The sequence below is a fragment of the Haemaphysalis longicornis genome, unplaced genomic scaffold (assembly GCF_048455015.1).
Source record: "Haemaphysalis longicornis isolate Haplotype H1 unplaced genomic scaffold, Haemaphysalis longicornis Haplotype H1 scaffold_16, whole genome shotgun sequence".
In the NCBI taxonomy this organism is placed as follows: Eukaryota; Metazoa; Arthropoda; class Arachnida; order Ixodida; family Ixodidae; genus Haemaphysalis; species Haemaphysalis longicornis.
In genome coordinates, this window is record NW_027526266.1 from 16,331,553 (window position 1) to 16,356,344 (window position 24,792).

Here is a 24,792-nt window from a genome sequence, read left to right on the forward strand (position 1 = left end):
TGCTCCCAGGGGGACGTGTAATTAGGAAGTAATCATTGATGTAGGTATTTTAACTAACTAAAATTGATTTATTACCTTTTTAGTGGCTGCAGTAACCAGGCATGTTTGTATTGGAAAGTTATACGCAATCGTGTTTCTACGCAGTTTCAATTGGCAGAATTCTTCTAGCGCATCCATAGTGCGAGATATGAAACGGCGAAGTTCAATTGCGGTTGGCCTGATTACGCATGCTAGAAGTCAAGACCGGCGCATAGCTCCTCGCTTTTGTTCTGTGTTTCGATAGCGGTTCCGAGTACTGGAGGTTGCAATACCAGCAGCCAAGAATGAATGGATGCCAGTTATCACTTTTTCCTGTGCCTCCACCCCTTTGACGAACTAAACACCGTACACAGCAGGCACATCACAGAAGGGAGGAGCTTCGCGCCGGTGCAGGCTGTCTTGCATGCGTAATCATACGAACGGCAATTATACTTCGCCGTTTGATATCTCGGACTACGGGTGCACCAGAACAATTCTGCCAATTGGAACTGCCTAGAAACATGATTGCGTCTAACTTCCCAATATGTGTGGTTACCGTAGCCACTAAAAAGTAATTAGTCAATTTTAGTTAATTAAGCCTCCGAAATCAATAATTACCCCCTATTTTTGTGTCCCCCTGGGCACATAACCTCACTGCAGAGGTCGCCTTTGCGTAAATGTAAGCGCGTAATAAAAAAAAACGTATCGGCTGGGCGGTTTCACCGCACTATCATGTGACTTCAATAGCACGGCCACTTTGAACGAGGCAAAATACAACATGCGACTGCTCAACTTTTCGGCGCTAAAACTTCCACGGGAAAGGAAACACGGGAATAGTTTGAAAGTCCCAGCTTTGCAATAAAAGCGTTTTCCTATTTTCATTTTTATCTGATTTCTGGCTGAAAACCTTTCCTGATGCTTTCCCGGGTTCTGTTTCTTGGGAAACTATTTCTCTTCTTTAATGAATTTGTAGTTCAGGAGCACCTCGGCTGAACGCGTGAAGGTTGTGCCCTCTCACCTTGAGTGGGGTGCGGCTTAACGTGTTCTGTTAGTGGGCCTTCGCTATATCACAGGCCGTGGAATTTTTTTTCTTTTCTCCGCAACGTGGAGGGGTCTATTTCCCGTCTGGTGCCACAAAAAAGCAGGCATCGCTGCCTAGTCGCAAGCGCGTGCTCAGTCTGGTAAGGCGTTTTCACAGTAATGAACGTTTGTTGTCGAGTGATCTCGTTGAACGGGGACTAATTAGTCGGTCACTGAAACTCCTTGCGCACTCAAAACACAACAGAACCCCCAATTCTACGTACAGTTTCACTCTTAGAAAAGGTTGGTACACAGCGCCGACGAACAGCAAATGCAAGAAATAAGCCGCTAAATTGACCAGCGACAGCAAGTAGGACAGCCATGGCCGTATTGACGCCAGGAGTGCACAATGAGCAAAGTTGAAGCGAGTGCGGTTGGTTTTTCTGCGTCTTTTACAGTGATTTGCGCGCCTGCCGCTTCACGTGCACGTGTAATATTTGGCTCAGGTATTCCTGGCAGTGTAATATAAACGTCGTGCAGGTTTACTCTCACTGCTCCAAGAGTGTTGTAGGGTCCCTTTAAAGCAAGAGACATTGCACATTAGCCGTTTAAACATCTGTAGGTGCCTAGAACTGTCTTTCTAGTTTGGTGACAGAGGGAGCTGTGCAGAGTTATAACTTGTTCTTTTTTTCTTTTTCTTTTGTGGTTCAGGTGCTCCTGAGCATGGCAGCTGTGGTTTCCTTTGGAACTCTGTCCATGACCACCGTAGCGGTTGCATCAAATGGAAGCAGCATCACTGTAGGAGCAGCAAGTGACAAAATAAATCTGCACTACATTTTGTGATCAACAGTCGTTGTCAGTTGCTGAATATAATTGTTTACTTAAAAGCACGAATGATTCCTGTTACGAGGTTATAAATTCTGCACTTGGCTGTCGAAACAACTCGACTATACTCATTCGAGGGCTGGATGAAAGCTGCAGCACCACAATTATATGCCTACTGCAGTGGAACGGCCGGACGAGTATGTTGCATGGCTAAAGTTCAACCATGGCTGAGCGGCTCTAGTTCAACAGCTGGCCCCCAAGCAAGGATGAATAGCCGTCGTCTGTACAAGTTGAACGGCCGTGGGTTGTTAAAGGTTGAACGGCCGCCGGCCAATAAAAGAACGGCAAGACGACGGCAAAGTCTGGCGGCCGAAGGGCGGTTGTAGGCCCATTGGCGATGCTTTGGTAAAAGGTGGGCAGCTGTTCAGCTTACACCAGGGAACTTTCAGCACACGGCCAAGGCCCACTTTTGAGTACGGGCTTTACACTCTAGTAGAGCAACGGCCGAGCAGAAATTACCCGGGCAGAGGTGAACAGCTCATGCTTAGCCGTACATGCTTGTGCTGCTTGGATAGAGCCTTCTGTTCGTCTGCTCTATCTTTTGGTCCTTCAATGCTTTCAGTGCTGCAGCGGAGTTTACAGATCAAAGATTCAATTGTAGTCTGTAAATGGGTTTTTACCTATAGCGGCATTTACACAACTGCGAAGATTTCGCTAATATCTTGTTGATGACATGAATGTGATCCGTCGCTGTGTAACCTCTCATAAAGCCATGGTGTTGCTTTGGTTGTTCGGAATATCGGTGTTGCTAATGCTGTTAATCATTTCCTTTACAAGTAACTTGCACACAACATGTGGTAAATGATTGGGTCATATTTCTTAAGCTCTTCGAGATGACTTTTTGCGGATTCGAATCTTTCCGCTGCTGGGGTGCGCATAAAGTTTTTAGGAACTCCAATAATAATTTTAAAGCTTTCTAAGGATCACGTGCAATCGATCCCTCCGTAGACCGATAGTTATTCTGTCATTTGTGGCAGGTTTTCCTTCCTTCATCAGCCTAAGGGGCCCTTGTACGTAATCGTAATAATGTATCATGTGTTGAGGTTGCTAGCGTGTAACTCGGAAATACATTCAGTACTTTGGTGGTCTCTTTCACGTTGGGCATAATTTGCCTGTTTCTTCTCTGAGTGCATACATGCTATTTTTGACTATAGCAAGCTCATTCTGAGTTGCCTTTCTACTTCATGATTCGCTAATGTTTCTTCAACCATCGCCCTATTGTAGGTGTGACTCTGACTAACTTCACTCAAGCTGAATAATTTCAGCAAACCTGCCAATCCCATTTGTACCACGTTGTTGACCCTTGCATATTCCAGCATTTCGGCATATAGTCTTACATTTTGTGAGTTAATTTACCAGTCTCTTCTCTAGGTTATAGTCCTCCAACAGCCGCTGCTGGCTGTGTGCTTATCGTTGGCATTCAGTATGTCTCCGCCAACTTCCCTCTCTCCAGTTACGACCGCGAACTCGTACTCAAGCGGTATTGTCTCTTACTGACTGCAGGTCGGTTTCCTCATTTAATCTAGTTTTATCATTTCCCTTTAAGAATTAGCCTTGTCCTGCTTCGTACGATCCTTTGGTCACTGTTCTTGGTCTTGGCTAGCACCTGAACATACTCTAAGACAGTTAAATTGTCATTTAAAATATTGTCGATTCCTTTTTCTTTTCCCCGTTATGGCTCTTCCATGTCCATTTTCTGCTCTTTTTTTTTAATACAATTTTGTTCATTATCTTCCGGCTTAGGTCTCCTCGACTATTCGTACTATCTATTACAGTTTCCTAGTGCATGTTCGCATCCTTCTTTATTTCCTGCTTTTGCGTATAACTCTAAAGTTACTACAATGCACTTCGCCCCTTGCTTTTTCGTTGCCAATTCGCCTCCTCGTTGAAACCACCTGCAGCCTCATTGTAATAGCACAAGGTGATATACAAATTTGTACTATATTTAACCTGCAGCTCATCTTCACCTTGATCACAACGGGGGTGACAGTTCCGCAAATGCTATACAATTCTTTTACGTTTTCTGTTTTGTGTCTGTGGATCGGGAAACATATCCATACCCCGAACTCTTTCCCTTCTTGATGTCCTCGGTAGCATAAATTATTTCCACCATTCTACACCATAAAATTCTCACCTGTTCGTCTATTCTGTCCTAATATACTACAAATAGGTATCATATGTAACACATAATAGCTACTATACTGGTACAACTAAACTACCCTCGCACTACGTTGATACTATATAGCGCTAAACCCTCCTAGGTTCAACCTCCGGTTATTACAAAACTGATAAAGTGTTGAATTAGCACAATGGGTACGTTTGCTTCCAGCAATGAACAAACAAGCTGCCAACAGTATTGTGCGCGTATTGTGCGTTGCGGCGTCCCGTCTTCCGGCAATTTGGTAAAGTTTGAAATTACAATAGTCCATGGCATATCAATAGAGCTGATATGTGATATTGCAGTCCAATGATGACATAAACTTTCCGCTTATGTTATGGTACCTTGTGAGTCCTTTGTTCTACTCCGCCTCCGTTCAAAGCCATTGGTGATGATCCTCGCAATTGTTCCTGCTTGCCCTGCACGGCCTTTCGGTGCAGCGTTGCGGCAGTGATGATGACAACTACCCGTTGAGATGAAACGAAAACGTTTGTATTTACAAGCTTTTCATGTATTACCAAGACGATACTGTGAGCCTGTTCGTCGCTCTGTGGCTGCCGCAGCCCATCAGAGACAACGCACCACCCAACCAAGTCTGTCAAGCTCACATACTTTCAATCGAAAGAACCTCGCATCTTTTCATTTTCTCCCTGCCCTGCGCTCCCTCCTCTCTTTCTGCTTACCATGGTTCGGGATAGCACGCCGCGAGGGTTCAACTTGAGCCTCCCACGCGCTTGTCTGTTGCGGCCACCGCGTGCAATTTCACGCACCACCGTGTGGGGCGCGCCATTTGCACGAATGCCTCCGTCTTGCACTAAGGGCAGAAACACGATACGTAGGAGTTTGCCTTCCACGCCCGCGAAGCCGTCGCCCCGTTGCCTGCACCGGCATACAACAATGACGACGTAGTTTTGCACGCCCTACACTTATATCGTGTTTCGACAGTCTAAATAATCTCACTCCCCCCGGATTTTACCGGGCCGTTCAATGTAATGAGAAACAGTTTATATGTACACCATTTCCTCGTAATAATTGCCATCATCAACAGCCAGCTTAGGGTCACTACACGGCGAAGGCTTCTCCCAATGACCTCCACCCACTTCTAAACCAGCGCTGCGCGAATGAAATATGGCGTCAAAATTTTCGTATTTCTTCTCTTCATTGAGTTAGTGGCCTTCCGCTTTTTGTAGTCCCGTCTCTCGCTACCCATTCGGTTACCCTCGTAGTCCACTAGTTGTCAGTTCGTGCCACTACATGTCCAGACCAAGTGTACTTTTCTATGATTGAACAACGATATTTTCTCATCGAGTTTGCTCCCTGATCTAGGATACTCGCTACCTATCCCCGAGGGTCCTTCTACCATTCCAGCTACCGCGCGCTGCGCCGACCTCAGTTTGCTTTCTAGTTGTTTTGTAGGGCGCCAAGTTTCCGATCCATACGTCATCATCGGCAGCACGCATTGGTTGAATACTTTTGTTTTTTTGGGATAGAATTGGCTTATTTTTTATTATTTCTGAGTGCTTTTCAATCACGGCACAAGCCATTCCAATTCTGCCTCTGATTTATTTCTCGTCGTTAGGATCAGTTCAGCATTGACGACCTGTACACGGTAGTCGGACTTTTTGTGGGGTTTCCCTAACTATACTGGAGAGGGCGTATTCACCATGTTTTTTTTATATTTACATTACATTTATTCATGTTTATTTTCACACGCACGTCCAAGAATTCGGATTATTTCCATTCAATATTTTTTTTTAAATTTCTGCAGATTCACTGAGCAAGACTATGACGTCTGGAAACTTGAAGTGCTTCAAGTAATGTCCGTTAATCCACAACACAACGTTCTCCAAGTCAAACTCCCTGAATATCTGTCCAGACATGCTGTCAACAATTTTGGAGAGATGGTATCGCCCTGTCGAACTTTTATTCGTAGCGGAAAGTTTTGGCTTTGCTTGGGAAGGAGTACCCTGCCCGGACATCCCTCGCATAGGTCGTCTAGGGGTCTTAGGTACGTCTCTTCAATTTCTTGGCCGTTTCCCACCTGCCACATTGCTGAAGTGGCTACGGAATCAAACTCTTTGTGATAGTCTATAAATGCCACGTAAAGGGGATCACTGTACACTGCCGATTTTTCTTTTACTTGATTGACTTCATGAATGCAATCACTTGTTTAGTACCCTTTCGTAAACCCAGCCTGCCGCATGGTTTTTTGGAAATCTAGACTATCACGTACGCGGAAAACTCTTACGTGTATACAACTCACAGTAAGCTGATGTGCATGTAGTCTTTGGTATCTCCCTTCTTGTGAATCAGAATATTCTTCGCGTTTTTCGATATTTTGGGCAGTTTTAGAGTCCTGATGCATCCTGAAAATAGTGCGGCAAGTTTTTCAGCACAATATCTCCTCCCTACTTTAAAAGGTCCACGGTAAGGACTTCATCCTCTGGAGCGATTCTCTCTTCATGCCCTTCAGAGGCTTTCACACCTCCTTTTCAATTACTAGTCGGACGTTCTAAGCTAAGCGTATACGCTCAGAGTGTTCCCCCTGGTTAAAAGTCGCTCTCATATAGCCTGGAGTAAAATCGGTCGGCATGCGTTATGTTATCCTGCTCGTCTGTGTGTGTACATTCTGTCTCTGCCGATAACTAGCTTCCTCTTAGTTGCTATTAAGCTTCCTCCTATTTAGAGCATTTCCTCGACCACTTCCGGGCTGCACGCGCGAACGGCGTTGGTTTTGATCCTTTTAATCAACTTTCATAGCTCTGCTAATTCAATTTGATCCGCCGTACTCGACAGTTCCATGTTCTTGTGCTGGCAATTTGATCCCTCGTATAGTGAGTTAGTTTTCCAGATTTTTTTCTACCTGTGCTCTCCCACAGGTGCTGCCGAATCTGTGACTGCTGTCGCGAGGCTGTCGTTTAGCCTGTCTACACTAACTTCGCTCTCCCTGTTTAATAGCGCGAACTTCGTTTGAAGGGTTATTTGAATTCCTGCTTCCTGGCTCTGACTGAATTTATGCTGTGTTACCGGTGTGAATATGCGACAACTCTCCGCTTTATCTTTTCCTCTCCGCAAGCGCAACGGAGGGTGCCTGGACCAAGGATTTATTCAGGCTGCCTTCTCTCACTTTTCTTATATTAATGCGCCAAAATATACCATCGCGCCATTAACTCCGCATGCCCAAACCGTTTTATTCTGAAGCGTAACAGTTTGTAGCAGATATTTAATTTGGTTCAGGTTCAGTTTCAGATTGCTAGAAAACCGCAAATTGGTATCTCTTTAACTTTGGGGAAAGGTAATTGTTCGGTTTCGGTATACGATTCCAAATCCGTTTAAACCCTGGTCATAGGGCAGTACTGCAGAGCTCCGTATTAACTGCTTATTAGACCGTTGAGTACGTGGTGGTACAGCCATGACGAGCTACATCAAATAATTTTATTCTTAAATTTCATTCGATGTCCTTGTAACCCGTATACCACCGTTCCCGATGTACGAGCAGGTGCGGCAAGAGGAGAGCTAGGCGAGGAGAGAAAGGGGAGGAGAGATAGGCGAGGAGGCATAAAAGAGGAGGCATAGGAGAGAAGGCATAGAAGAGGAGAGATAGGCGAAGAGGCAACGGAGACATCGGCGGGACCCGTGTCGCCACCTGGAGGTGGAAGGTGAAAAGGTCGCCGCCGCAGCGATAAGCGCGCACCACTACGGTAGGGCAGAAGGCCACGTGCGGTGCAAGCCATGTGTGATGGAGGAAGACAAAATCTAGTTGTTTTCGCTCGTACGGCGGCGAGGCTTAAAGAACGCCCTGAGGCGAAAAAAGATGATGAATGAACAGTGCATTAGATGTATTCATTGCAAACATGTATGTATATCATTGTGAAACGTCATTTAGACCACACCTCGACAGTGGGGCTCAGCTTGGGAAGCGAAGCTTGCGCTATCAACTACGGGTAATTATAGCTAAACCACAGCATTTTTATTCTTCTCGCGCGGACTGCATGGTATGCAGGTGCTCCCGGCGACTGGGTGCAATAATATCCGCAGTATATCCTTTCCGCCATATTTCCTTTTGACTCAACAAATAACGCTGCACAGAAAGAAATGATGTCAGTGTCAATGCCACTTTGCAGATGAACAGGACATTGGCAGTGCATCCTTACTTGTCTTTGAAGGGTAAGGCTTCAGCTGGGCTGACTTCTTGGGCTGTACCGTCAAAAGAAGAAGAGAGCAGAAAAAAAAACATATTAAGAAGAGTAAATTGTTTTCGAAAAAAGCATAAAAACTCAAGCTTAGAATATACCTGGATGCAAACCAGAGTAGTGCTTTGCGCGATACTTATAGTTCAAATCATAGAAAAATAACTGACTACAGCAGGCTGTAGTCTCATAAAGCCTGTTGTTGTTCCAGTTGGTTTCGCTTGTTTCGAAGATAGAACACACAAATACCGCCATTGAGGAGAAAAAAGCGCGCCTTAGTTTTTAAAAGGAAGCTTTCTATGGCCAGCGTTTCGTGCATTTTTCATGTGCACTAACAGAGGCTCCCTAGGCTCTACGTGTCTTTGAAGTGCGAGGCGTAGGAAAGCTAATTTCCTGGTGTGTGTTCTCTTACCACGCGTACGTCATCAATGTAGCCCGCAGTTCGAAAAATGACTTGGGCTTCAAGGTTACTCCTGCGCTCGCACCGCCCTCAATTCGTCGGTGTTGCAATCCTGTGAAGACAACTTGCAGTTCTCCACTTTTCAGCGAAAGCTGCACTACGCTTCCTCGGGCAGTCTTCGCGGAGTGACCACTTTTGACCTTGTGAGCCGGAGGTCAAACCACACACCGTTCCGCAAACACAAGACACACAGCTGCTGCCCGATGGCAGGAAAAGGTAGGCGGCAGGGCCCAGGGGACAGATACGCGAGGAGGGGATAGAGATGAGCGCGGGACCCGTGTCCCCACCTCATGGAGTGCAACACAGATTGAAGATGGGCCAGTTGGTACAAAACTGACTTATAAAACAGCGCTAGAAAACAGGTCTGTGTTCCCTTTCTGTAGCCCTGTTTCTAGCGCTGTTTTATAACTCACGGAGTGCGCAGCACGGAGCAGCGGCCCGGTGGCGGGGAGAGATAGGCGGAAGAGGAGAGGACAGATAGGCGAGGAGGCAACGGAGACATCTGCGGGACCCGTGTCGCCACCTGGAGGAGGATGGCGAAAAGTTCGCCGCCGCAGCGATAAGCGCGTACCACTACGGAAGGGCAGGAGGCCACGTGCGGCGCAAGCCATGTGCGATGGAGGAAGACAAAATCTAGTTGTTTTCGCTCGTACGGCGGCGACGCTTAAACAACGCCGGGAGGCAAAAAAAGATGATGAATGATCAGTGCATTGGATGTATTCGTTGCAAACATGTATGTATATCATTTTGAAACGACATTTAAACCACACCTCGACAATGGGGCTCAACCTGGGAAGTGAAGCTTTCGCGATCTACTAGGGTTAATTATAGCTAAAGCACAACATTTTTATTCCTCTCCCGTGGACTGCATTGTATGCAGGTGCACCCGGTGACTGGGTGCAATAACATCCGCAGTACGTCCTTTCCTCCATATTTCCTTTTGACTAAAAAAAAAACAACAAGGAACATTATTTCACTTCTCTTCTGTCGTCGTGATGGCGAGGTCGCCTTTAGTCCCAACTCCAGTTTTGCAGGTCACCAACATTCATAGAGTTGAATGGCTCATGATTTTTTTAGTGCTTCAGAGTCCGTTCAAACATTGCAGAAGGTGAGCTAGCGACAAATGTTCACCTCAAGAGTTCCGAAATGCCATACGCCATCTTCTCTGTACTGATCCCTCCGTCCCACTTTTTGTGCCGTGAGAGAGAGAGAAAAAGAGAGTCCACCTTATTTGGGACCCTGGTTTTAGGGTGCGGGAGTCGCGGTGGCACAGAGGGCCACGGCGACGCCGTGAGCCGCACTACCGCCATACGCCAGCCCCTGTTTTAGGGACTGAGCAATTTAGGGCCACGCTTTGTCGGAGCTCGCTTGCTGGACCCAACTAGAGCCTCACGACGTTCCGTCGTCGTTTCGTAACCCAGATGTTTCGAAAACCAACCGGTTTATACAGTCGTAAGCGTTCGAAACTCGTGAACCGCATGTGCTTGTGATACATCTCCCCGTTGTTTAGCGCAAAGAAACTGTGGGTACATTTGCGACAAAGTGTGCGTAACTAGCCGGCTGCATCCGCTTTCTTTAGTTAGAAATGCCAGTTGGGATGGTTGTTATAATATTAAGGCAAAAAAAAGCAGTTCAAATCAACGTGAAAGCTGTCGAAAGCGCTGAGTAGTGATTCGCCATAATTGGTTGCAGCGCCGTCATCCGCTCACTGCTGCCCACCAACGCATTTCAAACTTCCCGCCTTGGCAGTGATCGCGCACCCCCTGCCCGAAACTGCGCCAGCGGGAGCACCGTTCGGTGTGTGCTTGCTTTAATTTCGTATGCGGGAGCTGTTTTTCGCCCTTTATGATTTTGATTGTACGGTTTAACGCCCCGACGCAACGCAGGCAACGAACCGCGCCGTAGCGGAGGGCCCCGGATTAATTTTGAGCACCTGGGGATTTTTAACGTGCACTGAAATCTCGCACATACGGGCGTTTTTCCTTTTCGCCTCCATCAGAAAAGTGGCCGCCGCTTCCGGGAATAGAACCCGCGATCTCGTGCTCAGCAGCGCAACGCCTTAGCCACTTAGCCACCGCGGCGGGCGTTTTGCGTAATTTCAAACGCGATTTTTTTTCTTGCGCGGCTGGAACCTTTTTGCGTAATTTCAAACACGCCATTTTTTTTGTGCGGCTGGAGCCTTTCAGCGGCATTCGGAACGCCCATTTTTTTCTGGCGCGGCTGTAGCCTTTCTGCGTCATTTCGAAGGCGCCATTTTTTCTTGCCCGGCCGCCTTTTTCGCTTAGTACCGTAAAAACACCAACCCAACGAGCGTTCATAACTAAATGAACGGGGGCGGCTGCCGGGTATATACAGAAATTTCGCCTGAAATGTACCTGCAGTTTTTTTGTTTCGCTAAACGACGGGGAGATGTATTATCACCGCCAGCAATTCTCGAAGTTCGAACGGTTATGACTATTGAACAAGAACTTCTAGCTGAGATAAACACATCACGTGAGGCAATTGAGAGAGATTCGAAACGCCCTACGCGACCTTCGAAACGAGCAAAGAGGCATTGTTCAAAGCTTGGAACACCCCCAGGCTGACATTGAAGACTTCAAGAAAAGGCTATAAGTTGAACTTGCAAAGAATGTAAAACAACGGAGCGAAAATGGTGCCGTCGGGGCGAAATGTCAAGTTCTTGAAGACAGGGGACCTGATCTGCAGAAGAGAGTCCTGCAAATCCACCAATATTCTAGGATTTGCAATCTTGAGATCCAGGGTGTTGAAAAGCAAAAAACGAAAATGTCCAGATTGTCTCTAAGCGTGGCTTGGTCATCAATGAATCCATTTCTCGGAGTGATATAGTAGTCTGCCACCGCGTTCCAACATGGAATTCTGACAAATCGAACATTGTTGTACAACTCAGATCTCGCGATAAACGTGAATGTGCTCAAAAAAGGCAAAAACATGAGCTTTACAAACGAAGCCCTGGGATATGAAAGTACATTGAACATCTGTTTCCGGCCCTGAAGCGTTTGCTTGGCATTGCTGTCAAGAAAAAGCCGGAACACCAGTAGAAATCAGTGTAGTCGTTCAAGGGCAAGATATACGCAAAGAAAACTGAAACTTCACCAATGATCCATATAGCCGACGAAAGTGACCTTGCCAAAACACAGTAGTCAATCCGAAACCCGTTTACCGCAGTAATAATGGATTAGCCGGCTTACCGACAGTTCGTTTTGACAGAATGTTTCTGGCATCAAAATTTAAAACAACATTCCTTAATACACTTCAATGTACGCTCAGCTACTAACAAAGAAGAAGAAATCAACAAATTTATAAGCCACTTTTCCTTCCGATATAATGTTGCCATGATTACTGAGACGTGGTATCGCGACGGTTGTAAAATGCTTCCGCTTCAAGGTTACAATAACTTCTTTATGAACTGTATCCGATCGGCGAGGAGGGCGAGTCGCTATTTACGTAGAAGAAAACATGCACTCTTAATTAGTTTCGACATTTTCTGTGGTCACAAATGACTACGAGATATTGGCACTCAAATACGACAAAGACTTCATGGTTGCTGTATAGCGGCCGTAACAAGGCAATATCTCACAATTTCTGCATTTTTTCGAAAATGTCTTAGACCATGTGTCCGACAATGGTTTCCGCCTTGTTTGTGCCCGTGACTTCAATATAAACGTCTTATAAAATATAGCTACAGTAACCGACTTTTGCACTAAACTTAGTTCAGTTGGATTTCTACACCTAATAAAAACAACTACGCGCGTTACAGCAACCAGTACGTCTGCCCTTGACCTCTTGGTTGCAAACATCGAAACTGTGGTTTTTTCCGCCGTACTATAGCATCAAGCCTAAGTGATCATTGTCCAGTTTTTCTGATATATGATAACAAAACAAAAACAAGAAGAATCACTTTGAGGCTATCGAGACTAAGGTTGTGTCTGCAGCTGCTTTAGAATCGTTTAAATGCGAAATAAGCGCGTGTGACTGGTCGTTTGTATATGATATAAATTCGGCAAATGACGCCTATTCTGAGTTTATGAAAACGTTTCTCGCCATTTACAATAGGCACTTTCTGTTCACAACCTTCACTCAATTTAAGAAAATGAGAAAGCCTTGGGTAACGCGAGTTCACACGAAAATGATCAAACAAAAAGCTAACCACGTCATGCATTCGTGTGAACAGGACTGCCGACGACGCTGCAGGAATTCAAGTAGCAGCGTAATCTACTCAACAAAGAACTAAGGCGAGCAAAAGCGAGCAAAATAATCAGAAATATGTTTATACATAAAAAACAGGTACAGAAAATGGGTGAAGAGTCATCTGGATCCTTAGCTGACATGGCGGATCATGGATCCATAACAGAATAACTACAATAAACAAATAAACAATGCAAACAAAATTTTTTTACAATAATTACATATCATGTGAGCTAGGTAAACATATTTAGCTACGTGTTAACAGGGTGAGGTATAATGCTCAGACATGAAAAATTCTCTTAAGGAAAGAGTGTTATTTGGTTTTATTTTTATATTCACTGGCACATTGTTCCATAGTTTGGCACATAGGTAAGAAATAGTGTGGCGACCGTACACATTATGTATTTTTGGTAAATTAAGATTACATTTGTGGGCATGTCTGGTGTTTCGTTTAGGTTCTATTATAACGGATGATCGATTGGATTTATTTAGTGCTTTTTGAACTAGTATATACTGGACTGGCATCGGCGAAACCAAAATCGCTTGTCGTCAGCCTTTTCTTGTTTAGCGGCCGGCAGCAACTTATTCCTCGCTGACCACGACACAAATCTAACAATTATGTTAGTTTTGGTCGGCTCTTTTTTTGGCGCGCGGTGAACAACGTCTATGTCTGACAGTTACAAATGCACCTCAACTTTTTCTGATATTGTCTGAACGATTTCTGTTAGCGATTCCTGTGGTTGCTGGGGCATGCCCTTAATCACGATGTTTTGCTTCCTAGTAAACTGTTTCAGCTGCGTCATTAATGTTTCCATGTCGATGACGACCCGCCGCGGTGGCTCAGTGGCTAAGGCGTTGCGCTGCTGAGCACGAGGTCGCGGGTTCGATTCCCGGCCGAGGCGTCCGCTTTTCTGATGGAGGCGAAAAGCAAAAACGCCCGTGTGTACGAGATTTCGGCGCACGACAAAGATCCCCAGGTGTTCAAAATTAATCCGGAGCCCTCCACTATGGCGCGCCTCATCGCCTGCGTTGCGTCGGCGCGTTAAAACCCTCAATCAATCCATGTCGATGACGTACCACTCAAGCTTTTCCTTTTCTGCTTTGAGTGCAGTGTGCTCCTTTTTCAGCGAGTCAAGTTCCTCTTTGGTTTTGCGCAGTTCCTCAAAAGTCAGGCTCATGTTGTTCATACCATCCACTACGTCATCAAGTTTTTTTTTTAAGCTGGCGTTTGCGTTATCTATTTCTTTTTTTAGAGCCGCGTTCGCTTGGACAACCTATTTTAGCAGCCCGTTTATCATTGCCTGTTCGCAGATATTAATAACAGGCACCCGGATATTGCGTTGAAAGCTATAAAACGCGTTTTGGGGAGGAGGCGGAATCATTTCAAACCCGAAACAATCATGGTAAATGGTCGTGAGGTAACCGGTAGTGACATTGCTAATAAATTTAAAACGTACTTTGTCAACACCACAATTCATCCACATGTTCGGCCATTTATCGAAGAGTCTGAATGTGTTTGAAACAATATTATTGGAAGCCTTTTAGATGCAAAGCATCTCTTGCTCGGGGATATGTCCTGCTTCCGTTCTTGATCCGCACCTCTCCCCCTCTCTCCACCTGCTGTGCGATAGCACGTGCGCCGCTGCTCTTCTCCCCCTCTCCACGCCAGCTGCGCGATGAGCGCGTATGCACGTCTCCTCTCTCATCTCCTCTCTACTCCATCTGCTGTGTACCATAAACCCGGTCCGCGCGCCGCTCCCTCAGTTGCTGCTTCGGTTGAGACCCGCTGCGCCGTCCGATGAGCTGAATGGACGCCAACAATTCTGTCAGCGAACAGGCTCGCTACAATTCATGTCCTGCGAAGAACCGACGACTATACGGGGAACGTGCACATACTTCGTGTTCAGTAATTTTAAGATTGAACCGTTAATACGACAGCCATTTACGCTGCACTTTACTGACCATAAAGCCGTTATACTGAAGGCAAAACGTTACCCACTACGTAATAAATAAAGAAGACATTTAACACGCTCCTACACGTGTCTTTACTCTAACAACCAAATAAATTACACCATCTCCCCGAAGGGAACTCTGTGGTGATGCAAAGCATGTCGGAGTTCCAACAACGTTCAAGCGATACGGGTAACCAACACAAACAATAATAAAGGGAACTCCGAGATGCTTTGCATCACCACATAGTTCCCTTCGGGGAGATATTGTAATTTTTTTGTTCATCCGACAGACGTAAATGAAATTTATCGAACATTTATGAACCTTAACAATAGCTTTGGACAACAATGACATGCAGATCAAACCAGTTAAATACGTCGTAGAACACATTGCCGCCGCAGTTGTTCATATTTATAATCTAGCCTTAGACTTAGGTGTATTTCCCGCTGAGATGAAGAAAGCAAGGGTATCTGTAATACATAAAGCAGGTGATAAATCAACAGTGTCGAACTACAGGCCAGTATCTGTTCTTCCAGTTTTTTTCTAAGGGCCCAGAGAAAGTGATCTATCATCGCATGGAAAAATTCTTTTATGAGAGAAATTTTCTATCTGATGCACAATTTGGTTTTCGTAGTGGTTGGTCAAAGGAAACCGCGCTACTCACACCTAAAGAACACGTAGTAGACAACATTGAGAAAAAACTATACACTGTTGGCATCTTTATTGACTTCAGTCGAGCTTTTGATTCCCTGGACCATGATATCCTAATAAAAAAGTATCTACATGTGGCATTCAGGAAAAGGCTTCGGACTTGCTAAACTCACACAACCGTCAGCAATGCTTGTATCTAGACATCCACAAGTCACCGTCTCTTTCTATTGCAAAAGGCATACCGCAAGGAAGCATTTTGGAGTTCTTGATTTTTAACGTGTATATAAACGATGTCACAAAAATAGACACCACTCTAAAATTTATAATGTACGCAGACGACAGCAGTATACTTATTTCCGGTACTGATGTCAACGATTTAATTGCGAAATGTGACGACCTGCTTCGGAAGCTATCCGTTTGGTCGCAGTCCAACCAAATTAGCAATAATTTGAATAAGACTAGAGTAGTTATCTTCGGGCCTAAAAATTAAGCACTTAACATGCAAAGTAACATAATTTATAAGTATAAAGTTATTTACATAGTAGACGAACACACGATTCTAGGCGTTACATTTTCTGCACACCTAGGGTGGGACACACACATAGTTAACCTTGTAATAAACTGTCCTCAGTCACTGGAGAATTATCGCGATGCCGGGATTTCCTTCCTGCACAGGTCAAACTGCAAATTTAGAACGCATTATTTGTATCGCATGTTAACTATTGTAGTGTTGTGTGGGCTACGACAAATCAAGAAATGAAATAAAAATTCTTCGGTTGCAAAAGAGAATGGTCCGAAACATCGCAAATATACCGTATTTGGCAGTATACTTATTTATCAACATAAAATGCTTTCACGAAATATAACATTATCAAAGTAAACCACTTGTACAGGTTTCGTATTTTAAGTGCATTTGTTTCTGCATCAAACGCACTAAAACGTTTTAGTATCACTCTCATCCCTAACAGCAAGGGATGCTGATTCACGCACGCCTAGCACAAAACAGTGGGTACTGCCTCGATTCCGCACTAATTTCAAATATCAGGCTCTGCACTTCAACATTCCCACCATTATAAATGAACATAGACATGCAGGTTGCTTTTCCCGCAAACAGTTGCGGCAATACTTCGTAAACTTGTAGTTTACATCACTGTTACAATCATTGCTGGTGTTTTGTATTTATGTGCTATTGCTGTAGTTTCCATGCCTTCCTGTGTGTAGAACTGTCTTTTCGTGTTAATTTATAGGAGTTGTGAATTTTGAAACCGTAATTTTTGTATAACTTTTCGAATGCAGCTTATTGCGTTGTACAACCACGTACCAAGAATGTACTCCCTCATTTGCTTTCGTTGTGAGTGACTTTTTTCCTTTGAACCCTCCAAGCGAGGGTTTCTGAGCCACTTTCAAGCTGTCTTCAGAAGCTTTTAGCCCGGACGACCTTCCAGTTTCTTCTGGAGAAAATAAAGATTATTTTAACTCGTCTAAATGGCGTGGTTTTCGAAGCCTCAGCGTGACCCCTGATGAGGGTTCATCAGGCTCTACTTGGGTCCGTTATCACTGGTCGGTGACTTTGTCTAGTTTCGGTTTCCAAAATGGGGGCAATCCTAGCGGCGGGGTGCTGTGGCGTGGCCCTTTCCTTTCCCTCAGCGTTTCTTTCTTTCCACACCGTCAACGCTTCCGCGCCTCCTCACGTATGCACAACAGCTCACCGGCGCCAATATTTTTTTGCATTCTCTCGGCTTGCACGGCGGGCCATGCGCGAGCGAGCCGGCGTGCGCAGGGTGGTGCGGGTTGCCTAAACGCGCCCGCCCACGGGCTGAACGTTTCGCTGCAATATAAAATATATTCGAATGTATTCTAAATATGGGGCCGCGGAGAAAGGAGCGTTACCAACCCTGCGCAGCTCTGTGGTGCAGCAACACAGCGCGAAACAGTGCGGGCAAGTTTCTCGCCTTCTCCAAGGACGACAGGTAAGCAAATTAGATTTGTACAAGTTATAGAGAATTCCTTAAAAGCCGACCCATTGCACTCTTCTGTTTTCAAAATAGTTTGCGCATGTAGCGTGAAGTTAAAAAGACATATCAGTGGTCTCAAAGTGGAAACTAATGTGCAAATATATTCCAGCTTGCAGGTACGCAAAGTTTTAACAGAAATAAATGCGTCTTTGGCACGCACTCTTGCTCGTAAGATCAAATTGTGCTGGCATTGCCGTTTTTTGATTGACTTAGTAACTGCTTGAACGTCGATTCAGTATGCTTATCAAGGTATTTTTTTGTTTTTTTGTGCAGCAGATATGAGTCTTGGTTTGGGCCCCAAGTCAAGGACGGTTTTCGACTTTATTGGACGTTTCCTCCGGTGACTCTCCTCAATCCCTCAATGTCATCACGACGCACCTGCTCACAAAGAATGCAAGCTCAACTGTACGCGCTTCTTGCCTTTCACGGCGTACCTACTACCACGACGATTGGTGGCGTGGAGGTGCTGCGTCCTAAGCATTTTTTCCTCCGCCGTCTTGCTCCAAAACGTATATTTGCGGCGAAAATACCCGCAAGCGTTGTTTCAGTGCTCCGAAATATCTGAAGTAACACCGCGGTGTTAATGCCAGCCGATGCTCACAGGGAGCAGTGGAAGTCCAATCCAAAATACACGCTTTGTCTGCAGGCGCCAGTGCAAGCGTTTCCCTCAATAAAAAAAAAAAACACACCAAGTAGCATTGCCCGCTTTGCTGTTCAATCTAACCTGTGCGCGTGCGCCTTCTCATCTTATCGCGAGTGGGTTTGCTGTTCCATAGTTCTGAAGTTAGAATCGTCATGCCGTAACGAACACGATGAGATAAGAGGTGCTGCCCAGACGCCAGCTACACAGTAGCTTGTAACAAACTGGCCGATATCTGCAAGTAATGAGCTCGGTAAATGCGGCTTACAATACAGGAAAGCTTTTTTTCTGTGTGTCTCCCCCGCCCCCCTCGCTTTCCCTCCCTCCACGGTAAGCAGACTGTTCACTCGCCGTTAAAAGAAAAGAAGGGTGCGTTCGATTTGTGTTGTGATAGTGTTCTGTGTTCTACGGCGTGGTTTCGCTTTATTTTTGGGGGAAGATATAATCCAGCAATGAGTGTTCCATAGTACGGCCATTGTGTTGCAACAGTTTTTTCTCGATGCATTTGGTTGGTGTGAATATGATTTCTCGGAAATGTTTGCAGGGTAATTGGCGGGTCAACGCTTTCTTTCAGAGTTTGCGTTAACTCCCCCGAAATTCGGGGCTTGAAGTATACGTCCGCGTGCTTTCTTATAAATTATAGGTTCCCAATGGTTGTCTCTGAATGAAACGAATTTTTTAATGTGTAAGGAATATTGCTGTCTGGAGGTGAGCCAAAGAAATAAGTAAACTATATGTTTAACTTTCAAGTTCTTTTCTTCTCCTGCCGAGGTGTGCGAGAAACAAAATCTGTGTAGGGACTAGAACTTTGGAATTTCTTCTTTCGTAATCAAGTATTGTGTACCTAAATGTGTATGTAGCACGTTTTTTTCTATTGTGCAATATTGTATGCCTAAATTGGCATGTCATATTTTTGCTTAGAGTCCAATACTGTGCACATAAAATGTATGTCCTATATATGAGTGTAGTACGTACATGTGTTTTCTTGACTTCGAATCAAAGACGTCCTCATATGGATTTTGAATAAACGCAATGCAAAAACAATGTTTATGCAATGCTCCAAGTAATATCGCCACAAAGACAACAATTCGACGCCAGAAAAGAAAACACTATTACCTGCATGTTTTGTTCGTTCAATAAAACACGTTACTGCACACATACCAAATGGACGGCGGCCATTTCGGTTCATCGCCGGCGCTCGTCCAACTTTCGCGCCTGGTGCCATTGCCGAGAGGACCATGAGGCAGCGACCGCCGGCAGGCGAGTAAGTTGGGCGAGCGTCGGTTTTAGAGGCGGGCGCGCGGCGTCCCGGCCCGGCTGCCCCGGAAAAAATGTCGTCAGCAGCGTCCGTGACGTCACCAACGTCCTTTCTCCCCTCGCCACTCGTTGCCATGACGATAAGTGCAACGTTTTTCAGACGTCAGTTACCACTAGGGGAGGATTTGGCGCTGTCGCTGCGAATTACGCGGGACCATGGTTGGTTGACGCTACAGAGACCGCCCCGTGCCGTTAGTAGAGAGTTTTAGCTGACCGTTTCTGACGGTCCGCTCTGCTCCGATAGCAAGCGGGAGCGCCATTGCGCATGCGTGGCAGGCTAGCGCGCTACCGGCGATACCGGAGCGGGGACCCGCTCCGCTAAGCGGGGCCTCTTAGCGGACCATCGCGGCAGCTTACGCTACCGTGTGGAATAACAACGTGGCTGCCCCCTCGATGCGAGCTCCCTACGGCGAACTTCGTTTCTTCAGTTGCAACACAGGCAATGTTGAAAACAGGCAATGGTGCCACACACCTCAAAGATCTTTATAACGGAAGCAAAAAACGTCGACCGAAGCGGGGTGCTACCGAAGCGGGGTGCCGAGAAAGACAGCCTTGGCTTGGCTATTCCAAAATTTATCGGCTTGTTTATTGTTATTTAGAAAAAGTATACTATGTCAGCGACTACATTATACAAAAAAAAGGTTAAACGAGGCCAAGAAATACGGTACTTTGCTATGTTTGGGTGACCAAACACAAATTCTTGTTTAATTTAGGATGAAGTTTCGGTTTTCACGCGCGCGCGAAACGACCAGTCACGCGAATCATTCCGTCTAGTGAGATACTGTTATCGCTTAGCTAAAAGCCTTTCGGCTGTTGACGCTCCGGTTGTGCTGAGCGGGACGTCAGCCGCATAGCGGAGCGTCAAAAACGGTCAGCTAAAAATTATCTCGCTGCGCCGCGTGATTCGGGCATTCGCATCAACCGTTAGCGAGCTACGACGAAAAGGCTGCCCTATCAAGTGCTCTGCACTTAAAAGTGGCAATGCAACGCCTGCACGTGCGGGAGTAAAAGCAAGAACAAAAAGAACAGAACTCCCGCTGGAGTAGTTTCAGGCAGGGGGCGTGCGAGCACGGTGAAGGCGGGCAATGTGAATTTCATTGGGTGGTAGCAGTGAACCGATAACGGCGCTCAGCCCATTATGGCGAATCACTGCATTGTACTTCCGACAGCTTTCACATTGAGGGGAACAGTTTTATTATGTTAATAATTTTTGGCGCAATGGGACGGCTACGATCACATGACGCTATCCGCATAACTGCAGTTACTGCGGAGCATTCGTGCACCCGGCACGACCCACGCCGATTTCAACTTGGTGGCGGTCAGACGAACAACGCATGATGGTAATAGAGCACGGGCTTCCCGAAACTAGAAAACTTGCTTTGTAAATTTCTGCGCTCTGAAAAACAGCAGCCCTACCAAACGCGTTTAACCATGGTTGAAACGATTGTGTTGCAACCTTGGTATTCCAATCTTACTAGGTCACATGTCTCGTTGTTCAAGTTTGGGGAACGTATTTGGGCGGCCAATTGAAACAGCAGTTATTTTTGCTGTTGGCGTGTATTTTGTCATGAAAGAGGAGACGAGCGATGGGAAAAGTGGAACGACACAACTCGTTTAATTAGAGGAACTTGTGCCCGCAGAACTGAAGTGACGCGAAGAAAGAGGTCGGCGTCAAGTAAGGGAGTGAATAGAGATAGAGAGAGTACTGCCGCTCAGGGAACGCGTGGCTCGTCGAGCCCCCTCATGTGCATCCGCGTGCACTGCGCTAGACGCCATTTGGTACACTACTACGTGCGCCCCCGGAGCAGAAGCTTCTTGGAAGGCGGTCGGTTGACACCATGCTGTTCCCGTTGTCGCTGGCACTCCCCGGTCTCACTATACGCTCGCCCCAGACGCCCCCGAACGCCAACGGCCGCTCGTCCTGCGCCCGAATTTGTCACTTCTTTTGCAAAACCATGCGGTGCACTGTTCCACTTACTTTTTGAGAGTATGTCGAACACTGCTCCAAATATATAACTGAAACTTTTTCGCAAAAACGATCCAGTTACTGATTGGATCTTACGTGGATCCAGATTAGGAGTGTAAAATTGAAGGATTTGTCGGAGCAAGTAGCTATATATACGACAAGCAAAAAAAGATATTCAGTCGGCTGTGGAACCGAACCGGCCATAGGAAATGCGAATGACATACGGGGTTATTAGTGAAAGCGGAGCCCATGGTGATCAATTTTACCATACTGACGGGCAATCCCCAACCCAAGCAACGCCCATTACTCAATTGACTCAACGCCCATTACTCAGTCGATATTTAAGTTGCGGAAATATGGCTGCTCTAGAGAGAGAGAGAGAGAGAAGTGATTTGGTGGAAGAAAGGAAAGGAAAGTGCACTGGGGATATTATTGAGCTCAGTAGCGAGCTCACCTGACTTTGCATAGAACAAAAGTAACTGCTTTCCATTTTTTCATCGTTCAGCTGAAACAAAAATGCCTGCTCCTTAGTTCGGCTAAGCCCGGTTATGCAAGCGAAGGCAGCCGAAGCACAGTTCGCAAATTGTACGATATAGCTAGTCCAACGCTCCCAACTGCCAGCACTCAATGCCGTCATTTCGTCAGTTTCCGGAGCCGTCATCGAAGGTGGAGGCAAAGGGTTAATTGCCGGCTGAAAGCTTTCGGCTGTCGTTTTTCTGCACCCTTCTCCCGAAGCTCACTTAGCTCACCGAAGTTCCTGTTCTTCACTTGTTTCGGGCTAGGCGGCCGCAAACCTCCCCTGTCCCTTTGCCGGAGACCCGGCTGTTGCACCTCACAGAGATTTTCGATCTTGCCGCAGAACCTTCTCCATTACTGGTAGACACGGATTGTTTTGCGCGTGGGCTTTCACATGCCTCCCAAAGTAGACCAAGTTAGCACGCGCTAACACACAGCAACCGGGTTCGCCAACCGCGTTCGTCTGTGCTCCCCACTTCAGGTGCCGGCGCACGTGAAATGCGGACGAGAACAGCGCGAGAAACCCGCCATGAACGCTGGACAGTGTTTCCGACGGTCGAGCCGGGCGGTGCGGGACGCTCCTCACGAGGCGCACGCCCACGCACCCTTGGCTGGGGTGAGCTTTCGGGTAGTGCGGGACGGTGGAATCAAAAGCTTCAACAGACCCGCCGCTGTGGCTCAGTGGCTAAGGCGTTGCGCAGCTGAGCACAAGGTCGCGGGTTCGATTGCCGGCCGCGGCGGCTGCTTTTCTGATGGAGGCGAAAAGCAAAAAAGCCCTTGTGTACGAGATTTCGGCGCACGTAACGTTCCCCACGCAGTCAAAATTAATCCGGAGCCCACCACAACGGCACCCCTCATCGCCTGCGTTGCGTCGGCGCGCTAAGCCCCACAATCAAAATCAAACCCACCTGCTCTCTCGCTGCTCTCGGGGTCTTTTTGTCCAACGCCGGACATCCTTTCTTCAGACGCACCACGCCCAGGTATCTCAGAGCTGCCTGTCAGGCAATGCACCCAGCACCTCCTCGTAGTAGCTGTGCTCGAATGTGTGTGAATAGGCCGGAGCGCTCGAATACATACAAAGTCGATGTTGTAACTACCCTCCTTCCAATACATAGCTTGCGCGTGACATCATCTGAACCCTTTCTTGCGACCCACTTCAAACTCTTTCAGCACTCCAAAAGATAAGAGCGCCAGATAAGTGATCAGGCTTTTGCCGTGCTCGTGGGTCACAAACATGGCAGCTACGCTGACGTAAGTGCAAGCTATCTGTACACCGTCACCGACGAGCCCTTTATTTTCGTCACACTCATTTAGCATTGCTTTTATTCAATCTTCCCAACTGTTTCGAACAGTGCCCATGCTCCTATAGTATGATACAAGTTAAAACATTGCCTCGTGTATTTTATACAGGAGGCGATGGTTAAAAATGGCAAAATCAAATGTATGTAGCACTCCGCCGAAGTTACGAAGCCGTGACGTTGACGCGCGCCACCTTTAAAAGGACATTCCACCGATGCGTCAGAGCGTTTTTGAGCGAGTTTGACTGAAAAATTACACTTGCCCGAAAACCAGGTGTGCTACTTATCCCTTTGTTGCTGCTGTTATTTTGTGCTGCCCAAACTTCTCGAACTAACAGAACATTGCGAGATGTGGCGGAACTGCCGGTTCCGGTGATAAGGTGCAACGACAACTTCAGTTGCTTTTCTTGCCTTATAACCGAGTATAGTAAGGGGTTGCGATGGCCGCTATACCTGCAAAGCGCGTGAACCCCTAACTGGAGAGCTGAGACGGACGTTTGACTTATTCCACTAACTTTCTCATCAAGTCAAACTCAAATGTTACTGAGATCACCCGCTGTATTGATCACGCCTACTTCAGCCACCGGCAACCAGGCGCTCAGCAACGAGCGTAACGCAATGGGCGGCGATCTTTTGGCATGATTACTGATCAGTTCGAAAATGTTCTGGTATATTTTCCTTATCATGTGACCATGTCCGTGAAAACTACCGGTATATCAAATATGGCTTCATAATATTCGTTACCCAAGGTTCCAGAGGGGTTTAAGGTGTGAGTATTGCCGAGAAGCCTCAGCATTGGTAAGCAGGTCCTGCTGTTCCCGGAGCAGACAGCGTGTTGGTTATTTCGTGTGCGCTCTCTTCGTCGTTGTATTAGTCCGTGTTCAAGCTCACTCGCAATTCTTGTGTCTACGCACAGTGCTGGCGCGATAAATGAGAAATGGATAATGTGATGAGAAAGCGAAGCGGTGATGCAAGTTCACGGTGCTGTTGCGCATCATCGGTGTGGTTTTGTGTGTGTGTGTCGGGGTGCGTGTCTCCTTGCGTGTGCATGTGTGCGTGTGCGTGTGCCTGCGTGTGCGTGTGTGTGTACCTGCACGTGCCTGTGCGTGTGTGTGGATGTGTGTGTGCGTGCGTTCGTGTGTGTGTGTGCGTGTGCGTACGTGTGCGTGCGTGCGTGTGCGTGCGTGTGTGTGGGTGCGTGTGTGTGTGCGTGGGCGTGCGTGCGTGCGTGTCCGTGTGCCTGCGTGTGCATGTGCGTGTGCCTCCGTGTGCGTGTTGCTGTGTGCGCGCGCGTGTGTGCGTGCGTGCGCATGTGTGTGCGTGTGTGTGTGTGTGTGCGTGTGTGTGTGCGTGTGCGTGCGTGTGCGCGTGATCGTTTGCCTACGTATGCGTTCGTGCGTGTGTGCATGTTTGCGTGTGCGTGCGTGGACGTGTTTCTGCGTGTGTGTGCGTGTGCGTGCGTGTGCGTGTACGTGCGTGTGCGTGTGCATGCGTGTGTGTGC

At 46.7% G+C, this 24,792-nt stretch overlaps 1 protein-coding gene across 2 annotated transcripts in view; it reads right to left on the bottom strand.

The window, feature by feature from the left end:
- The window catches only part of LOC144166128 (caspase-7-like), a 227,072-nt gene extending 204,004 nt beyond the window's left edge, over window positions 1–23,068 (bottom strand). The window contains exons 1-2 of one of the 2 annotated variants that reach the window (XM_077695742.1): window positions 22,901–23,068; window positions 8,236–8,278 (exon numbers count right to left, since the gene is read on the bottom strand). In XM_077695742.1, coding sequence (XP_077551868.1) covers window positions 8,236–8,278; window positions 22,901–22,946 — 89 coding nt within the window. In that variant the 5' untranslated portion in view covers window positions 22,947–23,068. The remainder of the gene's footprint in view (window positions 1–8,235; window positions 8,279–22,900) is intronic. The other variant, XM_077695743.1, reaches the window with a different exon arrangement.
- Window positions 23,069–24,792: the final 1,724 nt, after the last annotated feature.